The sequence below is a fragment of the Artibeus jamaicensis genome, unplaced genomic scaffold, assembly GCF_021234435.1.
Source record: "Artibeus jamaicensis isolate MK-2021 breed Jamaican fruit bat unplaced genomic scaffold, CSHL_Jam_final contig_415, whole genome shotgun sequence".
NCBI classification, from domain to species: Eukaryota; Metazoa; Chordata; class Mammalia; order Chiroptera; family Phyllostomidae; genus Artibeus; species Artibeus jamaicensis.
In genome coordinates, this window is record NW_026521823.1 from 41,122,709 (window position 1) to 41,137,354 (window position 14,646).

General features: G+C 52.3%; 1 protein-coding gene across 2 annotated transcripts in view; it reads right to left on the minus strand.

Moving 5' to 3' along the window:
• TRPC4 (transient receptor potential cation channel subfamily C member 4) overlaps window positions 1–14,646 on the minus strand; it is a 99,309-nt gene that overhangs the window by 33,908 nt on the left and 50,755 nt on the right. Inside the window, exon 4 of one of the 2 annotated variants that reach the window (XM_053665644.1) lies at window positions 71–407. In XM_053665644.1, coding sequence (XP_053521619.1) covers window positions 71–407 — 337 coding nt within the window. Of the gene's footprint in view, window positions 1–70; window positions 408–14,646 lie in introns of those variants that run through there. The other variant, XM_037138713.2, reaches the window with a different exon arrangement.

A 14,646-nucleotide genomic window follows, 5' to 3' on the forward strand; every position in this document is an offset into this window, starting at 1 on the left:
TGTTCTTCGCTGAGCGACGCGGTTTCGCGGCAGGATCACGCGCTTATATGTTCTATGGGAGCACATTTACCCAGGACCCACGGTAATATCATCCACTCGACGACGGTTGGTGGCGGCCCTTGCCGGTTCAAGTCTGACCTGTCGATGTGCTGGGAAGCCAGCAACAGCAGAAACAAAAACGTCAGATAGGACGCAGTGTGGCAGATGAACTTGATGAATGGCTTTCGGATGAACAGTCCCAGGGGGCTCTTAGGAGCGATCAGGTAGCACACGGAGAAGACGGGGAAGAGCAGGCCTATGATGAAGCAGGTCACCATCTTCACGGCCCAGTGTCTCCGCCTCCACCCGGGGAACTCGTCGTACCAGCGGGAGGCCAGCAGCTGTTGGCAGTTGGGCTGGGCCACGAACTAAACGGGAAAAGGAAGAGGAGTCAGAGCTGCGTGGAGCTGCGGTTCGCAGAAATCTGATCGTGCGTTGGGTCAACGCTGCGCACGACCACGGTGGCATCTACAGATCTATGCGCTCTGACACGGACGTGTGGGCACACTCGGACGTCCATCTACACACCTGCACAATCACAGTTGCACACCCAACATAAAACGCCTTTCCCTTTCAGCATATTACAGAGTATTGTAACCATGCCATCTTATAAATATTTACGGATTATGTAACCTAAGCTTAGTTAAAATAGTGTCACAAAGTTGGGGATTAATTTTCAAAGATTTCTGTAAGAAATGTGCATTCAAAAGATAATACTTCAAGCCAAGGGAAGAACAATAAAATAAGGAGTGAACTAATTAAGTTCTCATCAGCCTTATTAAAAGGTTCAAAAGTAATTAAGATGTAACCATATCTGAGAATACACGGGCTGAAAAGCTTAAGATCGGTCACGAAGACGGATTGGTGCCCTTCAGATTCCGTCTTCCACGGACTGTCCTGACCCACCACCCCAGCCCCAAGTTCAAAGAATCTTCTATCCAGTCATCGAATCCCCTGACTACTGTCCCTGGACATGTATGTCACATTCAGATTTGCAGACTGGAGGTCAAGGCATGTATCACTAGGGCACCAACCACTCTTCAGATGTCTACCAACCCAGAAGGGGCGATGACAAATTCCATCTGGCAGTGCCGGTGAGGCGGGGGCAGGATCCAACTTCTTAAATCATTTCTGGGCCTGGATTCAAAATCGGTTTGGCAACCGAGCCGGAATGATGAGTGGGCAGTAATGGGAAGTGGAAAACACAAAGGCAAAGGAAATAAGGTGGGCGGTGAAAAAGCAACATTGCATACATTAAACCATTGAACTTGGCAAACAAGCAAAACCCAAATTAGGTGGTGGGAAGGGAAAGTCAATCGATGTTGTGAGTTCTCTGAACATGACAAAGGGCAGCAGCTGGTAGAAATTCCGCATCCACTCACCAGTGTTCCTCCTCAGGGAGCCTGTGAAGAATGATTTAAACTATCAGGAAATAACAGAGGAAAGAAGCTGCCAACCATTGCTAGGTGGCCACCCAGAGGCCTTCTTAAAAAGGAAGACAGATGTGAAAGCAGCAGGTCACACAGTCTTTAAGGTGCCACCATGTGACTGCTGGCCGTCGGTGAACAGAGGGGAGGACGGTAGCTGGAAAACTGCACAAGGCTTGGTCTTAATCTTGACCCCGCCACCCCCACAATGCGCTGGTTCCCCTGAAGAGCCGCCAACGCTTTCGGCACTGGGAGGGGCGTGTTCAGAAGGGGCGCCCACTCCCACCCAGAGCCTCCTGGTCTGGAGGGCTAGGCTCTGCTGCGCCATCTCCCATTGGGACAAAGACCCAGGGGAGGACAAAAAGACAGACTGGAGCGAACACTACCTCCTCCTACAAGGTGGAAGGATGTAGTTGCTCTTCCCAGAATGTCAAGACCACTTATTTCTGAGGACATTAAACTGTACAAGACCCGGTAAAACACGGTCTGCCTCGTACGTGCGTTTCCGAACCAGCAGCCGATGCCACCGGCAGAGTCTTGCCTCTGCCCGGCTGACTCACACACACACGATCGAAGGGAAGAGTCCGTCTGTCCCAGGCACGCCAATCGCACGGAGCGGTCAGTGTTTGGGGTCAGGAGACCGCCCTCTCTCACGCTCCCTAAACTCTCCGCTTCCCTGACAGCAACTCCTCAGACCCTGGGCTCACACATCTCCGAGGCTAAAAAAACAATACTCAGTTGTTCCTTATCTAGGGAACGAGGTTGGGACAAAACCAACCAGTCCATGAGGAGTGAGAAACGTCGCGTTTGGGGAGAGCCGAGCCCACGCTGCCACCGCCGGCAGTGCGGGCAGCAGAGGGCAGCAGAGGGCAGCAGCGGACACAGGAGCAGGAGGCACAGCCCAGAGGGTTCCGAGCACTGGCCCCGCTCCGGGTGGAGGAGCGTGAGACAGGAAGGGCCTGTCAGAGGGACTGTCCCTGCGGCCGGGCCTTCTCTCCCTCCGCCGTGCCCCAATGTCTCCCAAAGATTACCGAATAGTGGGCTTCCCTCTTCCTCTCTCTTTAAAAAACTTTTTATTGATTTGAAAAAGAGAGAGATTTGTTCTTTCATTTACTGATGCACTCATTGGTTAACACTCGGATGTGCCCTGACTAGGGATTGAACCCATGGCCTTGACATACTGGGACAACTCTCTCTCTCTCAAATGACCTACACGATGTTCTTCAGAAGCAGAGATGTGTCACTTCCTCTCTCCCCATCAGTGGCAGGATTTCTGTTTGCCTCGAGTTCAGGGTCCTCTGTTCCCGTCCAGCTGGGTCTACCCCTAGGATGGCCGCCTGAGCTAACGCGCATCTCAGTGGGAAAGGCCAGCTCACGACGAAGCCTGTGTGGAAAATGCCTTACAAACAAGGACCGGGCCAGGCACATGGGGGCCTGTGCGAGAGAAGCAGGAGCTGCGTCCCGGGCGGGAATCCCCAGCAGAACGAGCCTGCAGCCCAGGCAGCGGCCGCTGCCCCCACCCAGCCCCGGGCGCTGCTGTCCAGTGCGCGGGGAAGGGTTTAGTGCACGCGCTGCACCTCCACTTGGCCCCTGAGTTTCCATGGAAAGACAGAGGCTGGTCGTGTTGGGGTCCCGGGGTCCCGGGGCCCCCGTACCGAGTGCCGCGCACCCGGCGGCAGAAAACAGCAGACACTTAGTGTCTCCTTATTACCTTTGGACTGGAGGCTTCCAGTCCAAAATCAAGGAGTGGGCAGCGTCGCGCCCCCTCCGGGACCCTGGATGGAGCCCCCGACCCGTGCGAACCTCTGGCCAGATGCCCCTCGGCTGGCAGCTGCGTCCTTTCACCTCCTTCTCTGCTGTCACTCGCTCTCTCCCCACGCGGCTCCTGTCACATGCGTTCTGTCATCCGGCAAGGACACGGGTCACACTGGATCAGGAGCCTGTCCCGCTCCAGGGTGACCTCGCCTAAACTACTTTGATCGGTGTGACCTGTGACCCTGTTTCCAAATGCAGCAGAATTCTGAGTTTCTGGGGTGAGGAGCTGAAGGCTTCGTTCTGGGGGGCACATAACTCACACACGGCACGGACAGTCACCCGTGTTCCGGTGGCTCCCCAGGGGACGGGTCGGGGTTCCACGGTTTTCATAAACATCGCTATTTCAAATGCATTACACGTATTTCAAGTCCGTAAATACTTTCCTTCCATGTTTAATTTCCTTCCCTCTATTCTATTTTTTTATTTCCTTATTTTCTCATGAGGACTGATGATAAATGATGCACCTTTAAGATTCTCTGAGACGAGAAGGTCCTCTACATAAAACCTTCTCCCATACCAGTCTGCTACTGTGATTAAATCTTCTTCCTAAGGGCTTCCTGGGAAAGGGTATATTTGAACTGACATAAATTATTCAGCTGCTGAGGGAAGCAAGGCATTAAAAATCTACACAACTGTTACCTAGTTAAACTACAGCTTTCGTGTGATGGAATTTAAAAAGTGAAGTTTGGGGGCTGGAAAAAACGAGAGGCATGAAACCTTGATCGGACTGCGGGCTAAACCCCGAGGGAAGGACTCGCAGGGCTCAGGGAACTCGCAGGTGCCGACCTGAGGAAGCGCACCTGGGCTGCGGTAGGTGACAGGAAGTGCCGACATAAGAGGAACTGTGACTACCCAGGGATGTGCCTGGTTTGACCACATTCCTGAGTTTACATTATCAGACCATGTTTTCTTCTATCAGAAAATGATCACTTGAAAGTCATAGAGGCACAAAAAGCGAGAGTCCCTGGGCTCCAAAACACTCTGTTGCTCGACCCTAACTCCCTCTGACCATGTGTACGTCAACCATCCAAACACCAGAACGAGAAAACGACTCAGATGTTTAGAAATGGACTCAAGGTTTGAACAGACACCTGTGCTGAACAAGCACATGAAAGACGCTCAGTGTCCCTTGTCCCTGGGGACGTGCGGGTGAAAACCACAAGCAGGTGCCATCACACACCCACGGGAAGGGCTGGAATAAACAGACGGTGACATGTGTCGGTGGGAATTCAGAGAACCGAACCCTCACCCATTGCCCATGGGGAGGTCAATGGCCAATCAGTCTGTGAACAGTTTTCAGGGGTTTTTTTAAGTTAAACCTGCACTCACCATAAAATGGCCTCGTTTTGATCCCAGGCATTTACAGTGATTTGCATGGAAAGTGGTACAATAGTTAATAAATAATAATGCAGAAAAAGAGAAAACAAGGTGTATGTCTCTTCTTCAAAGACGTTCACATAAAGGTCACGGCAGGTTGGAGGCGACAGCTGAAAACAAGGACCAATCCAAACACCCAACGCACAGCAAACGGAGAAACAAAACGTGGTGTGTTCACACCGTGAGTGACTCAACCATTCAACACAGAGAGAAGGGATGACGGACGGACGGACACACACACGGCAGATTCGCGGAGTCATTATGAGTGAAGCAGGCAGAGTCGAAAGAGCACCTGCTGGGTGAGTCCATTCATACGGACTCGAGACTGCGAGGTGGCCCACGGTGACAGCGGCAGGGCGCCAGGGGCCGGGGGAGGGGCGGGTGTGCAAAGAGATCATTACAGGGCAGAGGAAGCTGTGGGGGCAAGAGGTACGCACCTCTGTTCACTGGGTGGGAAGTGCCCACGGATTCACTGCAAATACGTCCGGTTTGTGCTGTGCCCCCTGTGCCTCAACAAAGTTGCTGAAAAACGTCCCAGACTTGCCGGTATCACAAGCACGTTCAGGATGACTTATCTGCCTCGACCTGTTACCACGTGGGCCTCCTCACCTTGTGTTCGTCTCTTTATTTCGTGGCCAGACCCCTCCTGGTTCAGACTGGCCCGAGACACTGCCGACACCTCAGAGGTCGTCATCACAGGGCTAAGCTCGGAAAGCAGGTCTCCTTTCTGCCCCAGCCGTTAGCCTCCCAGCCTTGCTCCCCCCACCCCCGATCCCCCTCCCCCTCCCGACCCCTGAACCACAAGCTGAGAGACTGGGCCTTGACGGATGCAAATCTAACTGTGTCTCTTTCCGCTGTTTCCCAGTCCTCAGGCAGAGGCCCAGGTGGCAGGCGAGACCTCCAAGGCCCCGAGACCCCTCCCCAGGCCCTTCCTTTCCCAGCCGGCAGCGCTGTCCTCCAGGTTCCCACACTTTGCAGGAGGCTCCGACCAAGGCTGGGCCTTGGCTACTGTTGTCGGTTTGAGTTTGTCCACAACTTTGCCTGCAATCACCCGCCTCTTGTCTTCTGGTGGGGAGTCAATCCCCCTGCCCTCGGACGCGGCCTCTGCCGGCACGCCCAGGGCCTCCGGTTCTTTTTCTCCAGGCGTCCTCTGAACGCACCTTACAATTCCCGATTCCCCTTTTCTCCCACATTTCAGTTACGTGCTACGTGGGCCGTTGTGCACGGGTCTGCCTGCCCTCCCCAGGCCCGCCACGGGCGTGTCCACGCGTGTCCACGCGTGTTCACGCAGTCGAACTAACGGTTGGACATTCTCCAGGCTAGGGGCCCGTTTAATCAGGAACTAATCACTCCTGTGAGTGCCACGGAAAAGCCCCTGTTGAAGTCATTAACGTCAGCGATGAGAAGGACACTTAACATTCTTGTCCTTATTTCCAGAAATTACAAAATTAGCTGCTTGTGTTTCTTCCTAACAAAGAGATTTTCCACCTCTCCCATCTCATGGCACATAAACTAATTACTAAATTCTGTGGCACAACGAAAATACATTTTTTGCTGATCTGACAAAAAATAGATATAATTTTTATTCATTCACACTGATGGCTCTTGTTGGGTTGGCTGGTGTCATTTTTTAATTTGACGATCCGAGGGAACGAGGTCAGTGCCCCTGACTAAATGCAACTCAGGAGTTGCATGTCTGAAAGATGCTTTCGGGTTGACAATCGCTGTCTTAACGCCACATGAAACAGCCCAGGCGGTCCCGCGACCCTCACGGTGTTGTCTGAGTGGGGGTGGAGAACCCTGTCTCAGCCCAGACCTGCCCTCAGTGCTCGGAAATTATTCAAGACCAAGTTGGTCTTGGAAAATCCATCGTCACGCAAGGAGCACCGAGACAGAGTATCTCAAACAGTTGCCAAGGAAAAGCAGTTCAGAGAAATGCAGTCCAATTCCACTGGAATCCGTGAAAGGGGGACGAGGGAAGGGCAGATACGGGGTGGACTGCTCTCTGATCCTCGCAAGATCGCTCTGAAGGAAGAGGGTGAAGACATTCCTCCCTCTAGCTTATTCTTCTGTGCAATCAGAGACGTTCAAGTCTGATGGAGAACGTAAGAAACGATAAATCGATCTCCAGGAACTTGTTTCCTTGATAAAACTACTGATGATTTCCAAAACTGGGAAGAAAATGTTGGACTCACCCAAGAAAATGCTGGTGTTCAAGTACATACGTATAAAATACTCATCTTTTAAAAAATCACTTTGAGTCTCTACACAGAGGATAAGTATCATTCACTACTTATATCAAATTGAAACAGTTTAAAAGCAGACTCGAAGTTTTGTTCTCTACGCCGCTGTGAACAGGTGGAATATCCCCGACGACACAGGCTGATCTTACATGTTTTGGCTTGAATTCTCAATACTTAGTACCACTCTGTTCCAAGATACCCAAACTGCATTTTATCAATCTATAAATTTCTGTAATACAATCTGTTTGGAGATTAGGGATTGTCTCAATTTTTTTTCATTACTTATCTTTAAATATCAGGAGATGTGAACATAATGTTCAGGACTTGGTTGTGCATATATAATCTGATTACAAAGCCCAAGGCCAATTCTATAATAAGCCTAGTATTTGAACATTCCCAGAGTTCAATTCCTATTCGTTTTCCAGGCCCGCACTAGTAACCATTCTTGTCCCCATCCCGCCCCACGCCCACCCCACAGCACCAAGTCCACCACGGCATGACCCAGGCGGTCCGGGGCCCAGAAACCAGCAACGCGGGCCTCCAGCTCCCCGGCATCGAGGCCGCCGCGTGCCTGCTTCCTCGGCGGCAGAACCTGGACCAGAGCTGCTTGCATTTCCCTGGGAATGGCTGGTGACGAGATGGAAACCATTCGTTAAGAAATCGCAGCCAACTGGATTCGCCATACTCTTTCACGTGAGTTTAAGAAATGAAGACGTGATGGGAGTCGGTGAACGACAGAGGTTCGGGGCCAGATGTGAAGGACCTTTGCCTTTCCCCGCCGGTGCTCCCCGGGGCTCTGGTCCTCGGGCTGCTTCTCCTGGTCAGAGAGCAGGAAGGTCAAGCCCTCGTCCTGTTCACCTTCAAAGCAATGGCCGTCCACCTCCCAGCAGGGTTTCCGTGTTTGGGTTCAGACAGGAGGCTGCTAGTCTTGACAGTAAACAAAGCCACAACCTTAGCATAACAAAGATCACGGTGATTATACAGAATTGCCTTTCTTTAGTGCCTAGACTCTCAGTGCAGACAAATGAAAGCGGCCAGGATGTTCACAAAGGCTCAAAAAAGGCTCAACTCTCCCCTCGGGTGGAAAGCCCTTCTGAGAGCAAACAGACCCCACCTGCTTTGGCTCACCCAGACACACCACGGCCAACTCTGAGTAACTGTCTAACCGCCTCCAAACATTCATAACGCGGCTTTTGGTCCATCACCTGTATGAGGAATAGAGTCAAAATATTTACTTCTGTTCCAGTCGGGATAATGTTACCTCCCCCAGAACACTGTTGAAAGCCGGAGACAGTCTGAACTTTTATCTGTGACTAAATTCAGCCAGACCATAATATCCTGGGCACTGGTGTAGGTGTCTGGCTCCCCAGAGTAACCCAACACCGTGACAGGAGTCCAGAAGGGGGTACTTTCATCTCTGGTCCCAGAATTCGATACCAGGAAGGTTCACGGGAAGTCCTGACTCCCAACGCCGCATTGCATGTATTAAGTTAGCTGAACGTTAAAAAGCTCAAGGTCCAAACAGTGGCAAAGGAACTTCTTCTTCTTCTTTCTCTGCATAAATAAATGGCCACCAAGTAACCTCTGCCTCCTCAGCAAACTGAAAATAGCTCATTTAGCGACAGGTTGGGAAACTTTTATATTAAAATTTCTTGGGATTGACGTATTCTCTCAATTTCGTTCTCACCACAACCACCTTCTGTCACATCTGCACAAGTCACGAGTCCCCGTCCAGCACGACATGTCCTCCCCCAACCGCAGCCACAGCCGAGAGGAGATGGCCGGCCCCGGACGCTGCGGCGGCAGGGAGCGCTGGGCGGGGAAGCGTGGGGAGTCTCTCCTGCAACCTTGACCTCAACGCGTCGCCAACTGTTTAAAGACTGAGAATCCTGGGCTGAGGACTTGGAACATCCGTCACCCGTTGTCTCAGAGGCGAGAGAACCTTCTGGTGTAAACATCGCCGACCAGATGCTGCCCGGACGCCCAGATGGGAAGAGAGTCCGAAACACCCCGGGAGCTGTCAGCCTTCACTGCGGAGACGTCAAGCACAGGAAGTACGGGTAACCTTGTCTGGTAAGAGTCCAGAATTAATACTCAAAGTAACATCCTAACTAGTCAGCGATCGCTAGGACTCCTGAGTAACTGAGGAAGGCCAACCCTCACCCGTGCAGCAGCTAGAAAATGCAGCCTCATTTCCTCTCCCTCCTTGCACACGTCTGAGCCCCTGCAGCCGGGTCCCGGCGCGGCGCCCCCCACACCAAGCCTCCCCGGTCACCACTTTCCACAGCTGCTGGTACAAAGAAGATTCTGGAAAGTACTTTTAGAATGAACAAATAAGATAGGAATAACAACATCAGAAACACACACTTCATCCACTACCTTTAAAACCGGGCCTCTGTGTCCGCGTGGCTGTGACGGCCACCCAGCAGCGGGAAGAGGCCAAGCCTAAACAGATGGCCGAAAGCTAAGGCGAGAGTGCGAACAGTGAGATGTTCTCACTGAGGGAGTCACAGACGCCTCCCGCTTCCCCACCTCGTCCTGAGAACGAGGAAGGAAACGGTTTCCTCCACGCATAAGCAGGGCCGATGTGTGTGCTAAAAGACTAGTTCATTTTGCTACAGATTAATGCTGACTTCTTACTCTTGTTGGATTATTAGACTCTACTCCCCTGGTGTGTGTAAATATTGAGATAAAATACTAATCCCTGTCTAAAATACGTATGAGACTTGGGGTCACAACAAACTGAGTATTGATTATGATGTGCTTTAAAGGACAAAGTACAAACAACAAAATCCATAAACAATGCACAAAACCTTTTCACTTGGTAACTGGTTTTAGTTTTAAAAGCAGCTGCTTGTTTATCTTTCTCAGATTTCGAGAGGATATGTTACGACTCTGACTCCCAAGAAAACGCCGTTCATAAATATCTTCACTTCTGTATCTTAACTGCGGTAAGTTAATTTTATAGCTTTGGTGTGGTAATTATTCTTTTTACATCAGAGAGAAAGACACAGCTTAGAACTATGACTATCGGGTGATTTCGTTGCCCTAAACATGCTACAAAAGTGTACATCCTGCTACGTACGTATCAGCCAATGGCTAACCCTCCTCATGGGTCTTGAACTTCTCTCATCTGCAAGGTAAGCATGTGTACGACAGATACATGTGGCTCTGGATATCATCACTTATAGGTTTTCTTTTAAAAATTGTTGTTGGATTTACTGTGTTCATTGGTTAATAAAATCATGTAGGTTTCTAGTGTAAGTGACGGATTCTTCAATCAGTGAGGAAACGCCTTGTTCATCCGGCCACTGTAACCGAACGCCACAGGCAGCGCGGACGATAAACCACGAGCCCTACTCGTCACGATTCTGGAAGCTGTGACGCCCACGATGAAGATGCCCACAGGCCCCAGGCCCCCGTTTCTGACTCAGACGGACCTCTGCGCCCCGAAGCCCCCCAGGGCAGAAGGGGTCTTCGCATCGGGCACTGACCCCCTTCCCCAGGGCTGCAGCCTCCTGGGCTGGCGCCTCCCAGAGGCCCCACCACCGACGCACCACACCGGGTCTCCACGTGGGGACAGCCGGGTGGGGAGGGGCAAAATATCCAGTCCGGGGGGGGGGTGCAGGGGAAAGGCAAAGGAGTTCTGAAGGGAAAGACAGACTGTGACTTTCCCGTCGAGGTCACGGAGTGAGAAGTGACTACAAATGGTTTGCTCTGAAACACTAAGTGGCTGTTGTCTCTCTCACACCGAGCGAAGGTGGATGTTATACTCCACTGACCTGAGGTTTTATTTAAAAATGCCACTCGCAAAATAACCCTAAAACAGTCTCTTGTGAATAAAAGAATTCTGAAGTCCGTGTTCTAGAACATCCCACGGAATCGAGGGAGATAAAAGGACACTACCCACCCTTCGGTTGAAAGCTGTGCGCGTCTCACTGGAAGTTCGGTTCCTGTTGTTCAACCTCCAACCCTTGTTTTGTGCAAACGCACGAGCAGCGAGGATGTGTGTCATCAGTCACTGGCCTAGCGGACGGCTGACCGCAGGAACAGGCATTTCCAGGGAGAGAACTCCTGGGCGGCGTCTCCTAAGAGCCCAGAGCGCCGGCCACCGGAATCTTAGACCCGACCCGAACGCTGGGGAGACAATCAGATCGTAACTTCACTCAATTCAAGTTCATTAATTAGCTGCGGGAACAAGCACCCCATCCTAAAGATGACTAACTTCTGTAACATTTCCCCCGAGGACCACGTAGACCAGAAGAAGTAGATCACTCCACTGCTGATAAACTCGATTTTCGCTTCTTTCCCCTGCGGTCCCAGACGTGTGTCTCCCTTGGCGCTGTAACGCACACGCTTCGGAAAGAAACCGGTGGAGTGTCGCGAGATTCGAACGAAGCAACTGCCTGTGTGTCCTCACACGGGTCCCACCCTCAACGCTTGGCTCACTGCTGCTGCCGCCGACTTTTGACAGAAGCCACTTTCCTCGGTCCCGGGTGCTGCTGCCCTTATCAACACAACGTGCACCGTACATGTAATTTAGTATTAAAAAGGGGCCAAACCGGCGAAATCGATCTTTGCAGATGTCATCTGACCGAAGGACTCTGCCATCTAATTTTGAGATGTAAGCGATCTAAAATTTATGGGCGACACATTCCTCGTCTTCTTTGTGCCGAGCCTTGGAGAGCGGGCGGCATCCGACACCGCAGTCGGGCCCATGGCGTTTCAACGGCTTCACGCGGCCGGCGGCTGCTGCCCACAGCGCAGCTCGCGAGTTTTTCAGATTATAGACTACAGATACCTTCTGAAATCCCTAAAGAATCTCTAAGCAAGTCACCGAGTGCTGACTGTGGAGAGGAGTAATTTTGTCGTTTCAGCGGCTGTTAAATCAAACGTCTGTTCCGGGAAGAGGTGACTGTGCCTACTTCCCTGTCCGCCCTGGTCTTTGACTGGTGACAAGCGGACGGGCCATCACGTTGAACGATCCCCACACGTCTGCCTCCGCTCCCGCCCCCAGGGCCACTCAGCGCTCGCTCCGCATCCTCTGGCCCCTGTGCGTCCCCCCTTCCTTGTGACACTGTGAGAGGTGACGGGGCAGGGGCGGCCGTCAGATTTCGGAAGGGCAGGTCCAGTCACACCATCTCCATCGGGGATGTACCCTGGAGGCAGGTGTCCCGGTCTGGACAATGGGACCTGCTCCCGTACGTTCCTTCCGTGACCCAATCCGGACGCAGCGCTCTGGGGTGAGCAGCTCCCATTTTAAAGTGTGAATAACACGGGTGGTTGAGTCCATCAGTGGTGACACTTTTGCACACGATACTTCACACAGGAAATCGGATCCTCGCCTCCTCAATCAGACGCCCTTCAGGAGCGTGGGTGGGCTGTTCGGCTTTGACTGGGGGGCGCCTCATCGTCTCAGGGGTCACCAGGAGAGAGACCTGGGGCGCGAACCGCCCTGGCCGAGGTGAGGGAAGACGTGGGCGAGGGGCGAAGTGCGTGAGGGAGGCTGAGGGATGTGGCCTGAGTGCTAGCAAACCGCTCAGACGCTTAGGGTCTTAAAATGCCAAATGCCTGGGTTGTTGTTTACCTGTTTTCATTCCCCCCCCGGAGAAAGAAAGAAAGGATGTTTTCTTCTAACACCTGTGATGCACATGATTGAAAAAAAGTGAATTAAAAAAACACCACCACACCCCCACTTCGACCTGACACTGCGTCAGACTCACCGAAGAGTTGCCTTTGTTAGAAATTAAGGCGGAGGCGGGGGCGGTGCTCCAAAGACCATCCGGCCTCACCTCTTTGCTTTACAACCAGGAAGGTGAGGTCCCTGGGGGTCGGATGGGTTTCTAGCAAACAGCAGGGACAGAGTTAGGTTCCCATCAGATGTGGTGTGGATCGGGGTCAGCGGGCTGAGAGCTGGGGGCTCAGGACTGAAGTCAACCCCCGAATGAAATCCGAGTGTCCAGCTGTGGTTCCCAACTCAGCCGTGACAAGTTCTGGGTGCTGGCATCAGCAAGCACCATTTCATGCCATCTGGAAGCTTCCATGTAGACAGTGAAAGACATAAACTCAAGGATGCTAGTTTAACCAAGCTCTGAGATCTAGAGGCACAAAAAGCTAAGCATTCAGTGCCACATCCTGACTTCAAGGTCAGAGAATTTTCCCTTCCCTCCTGATTCCCTGCGTCCCTTGAGATGGTGAGACTGTGCTCCTCACCATCTGGGCACTAACAGTCTTACAGGACAGGACAGTCCTCCAAAAAGGTGTTCACACGACGTGTCCTCTAAGACGCCCTGGGTGTCCCTAAAGGAGGTTGGAAGGATGTCTCAAGCTCAAAGGGCTGCGGAAGAAGAGCAGCTTCATGTGGGATGAGACGCAGTGCTTTGGGGAAAAGAGAAGCCAGACAGAAAAAAAAAGCGAATGTTTGGGTGCTTTGTTTTGCAGTTTTGCTTTTCTTGAACTTTCCGGACAGAGCACAGTTCCCGGGGGTTAAGCAGAGGAACCCCTTATAGATCTGAGGGTCACGGGGCAACCTCGTCTCTGAGGAAGAGACGGGCTCCAGGCGGGGAGGAAAATGCGCTCTCTGCGCAGCGGCCGTGGAAGAACCGGCGCGTCTCCTGCTCCAGTTTCTCCTCTCCCGCCACAAGCGTCTGGGTGTGTCCCTGGTGTCCTTTCTGCTCACCGAGGGGCAGGACTTCCCTGCACCTTTCCTCTCTCGCTCTCGGTCATCGTCCTTCCACCCCAAGGTGTTCTCATTTCTCACCAAAATGCGTCGGTTACTTTCTCGCCTCCAAACTCAGCACCAAAACACGGGTTCAGTGATGACAATCTCCTGCGTGGGGCCTTTTATTTTAACTGTTTTATGTCCTTAATTTTAAAATTTTATTTTTCAGTTGCCGTTGACGTTCCATATCACCTTGTGTCAGTTTCAGGTGTACGGCACAGTGGGTAGACGGTGACACACTTTACAAAGTGACCCCTCGATACCTCCGGTGCCCACCTGGCACCGTGCGCAGTTAGTGGAATGTTATCGACTCTCTCCTCTACGCTGCGCTTCAATGCCTGTGACTGCTTTGTGACGACCAATTTTTAGTTCTTAATCCCTTCACCACAAAGCCTTTTAATAGCTCCTCGAAGACTTTGGGACGAACCTAGCTTTCTTAATGAGGACGTGCCCGCTCTGATCCTCCCCACCCTCTCCAGCTTCTCCTGTCCTCGGTGACCCAGGCACCCTGGTGGCTCCCACCCCAGAACTGCACACAGGACACCTCCTTCTTTGAAAGGCCCCTCAGCACGCCCCCTTCCCAGCCCACTCTGCATTGCTCTACCTGGAACACCTGGACAGGCTCGTGGGGTCTCCGGCCACACTCTCCCTCACTACCCTCTTCCCAGACCACGCTAATACAATATGAGTGTGCACTTCTGACATCATCTTCTCCCCCTGACACTGTCACACCCGGACAGGGCGGCCCTCCCTCTCCCCTCCTCTGACCCCCGGTGCCTCACACTGCCTGGCACGCACGGGGGAGCAAAGGCCATGTGTTTGATGAGTAAGTACATGTGAGGATGCTTGCAGAAATAAATGAACACAAGCAAAAGGGTGACTCTTATCTCTCTTTTCCTAAAACACTTCTCAGTGTGCCAAGGATGGGCAGGCACCCCCTGGTCAGACCTGGAGGGGCTCGTCCACGTTGAACTTCCAGACTGTCCAGCTCTGTCCTGGAATCTCAGCGGGAACCGGGTGGGGC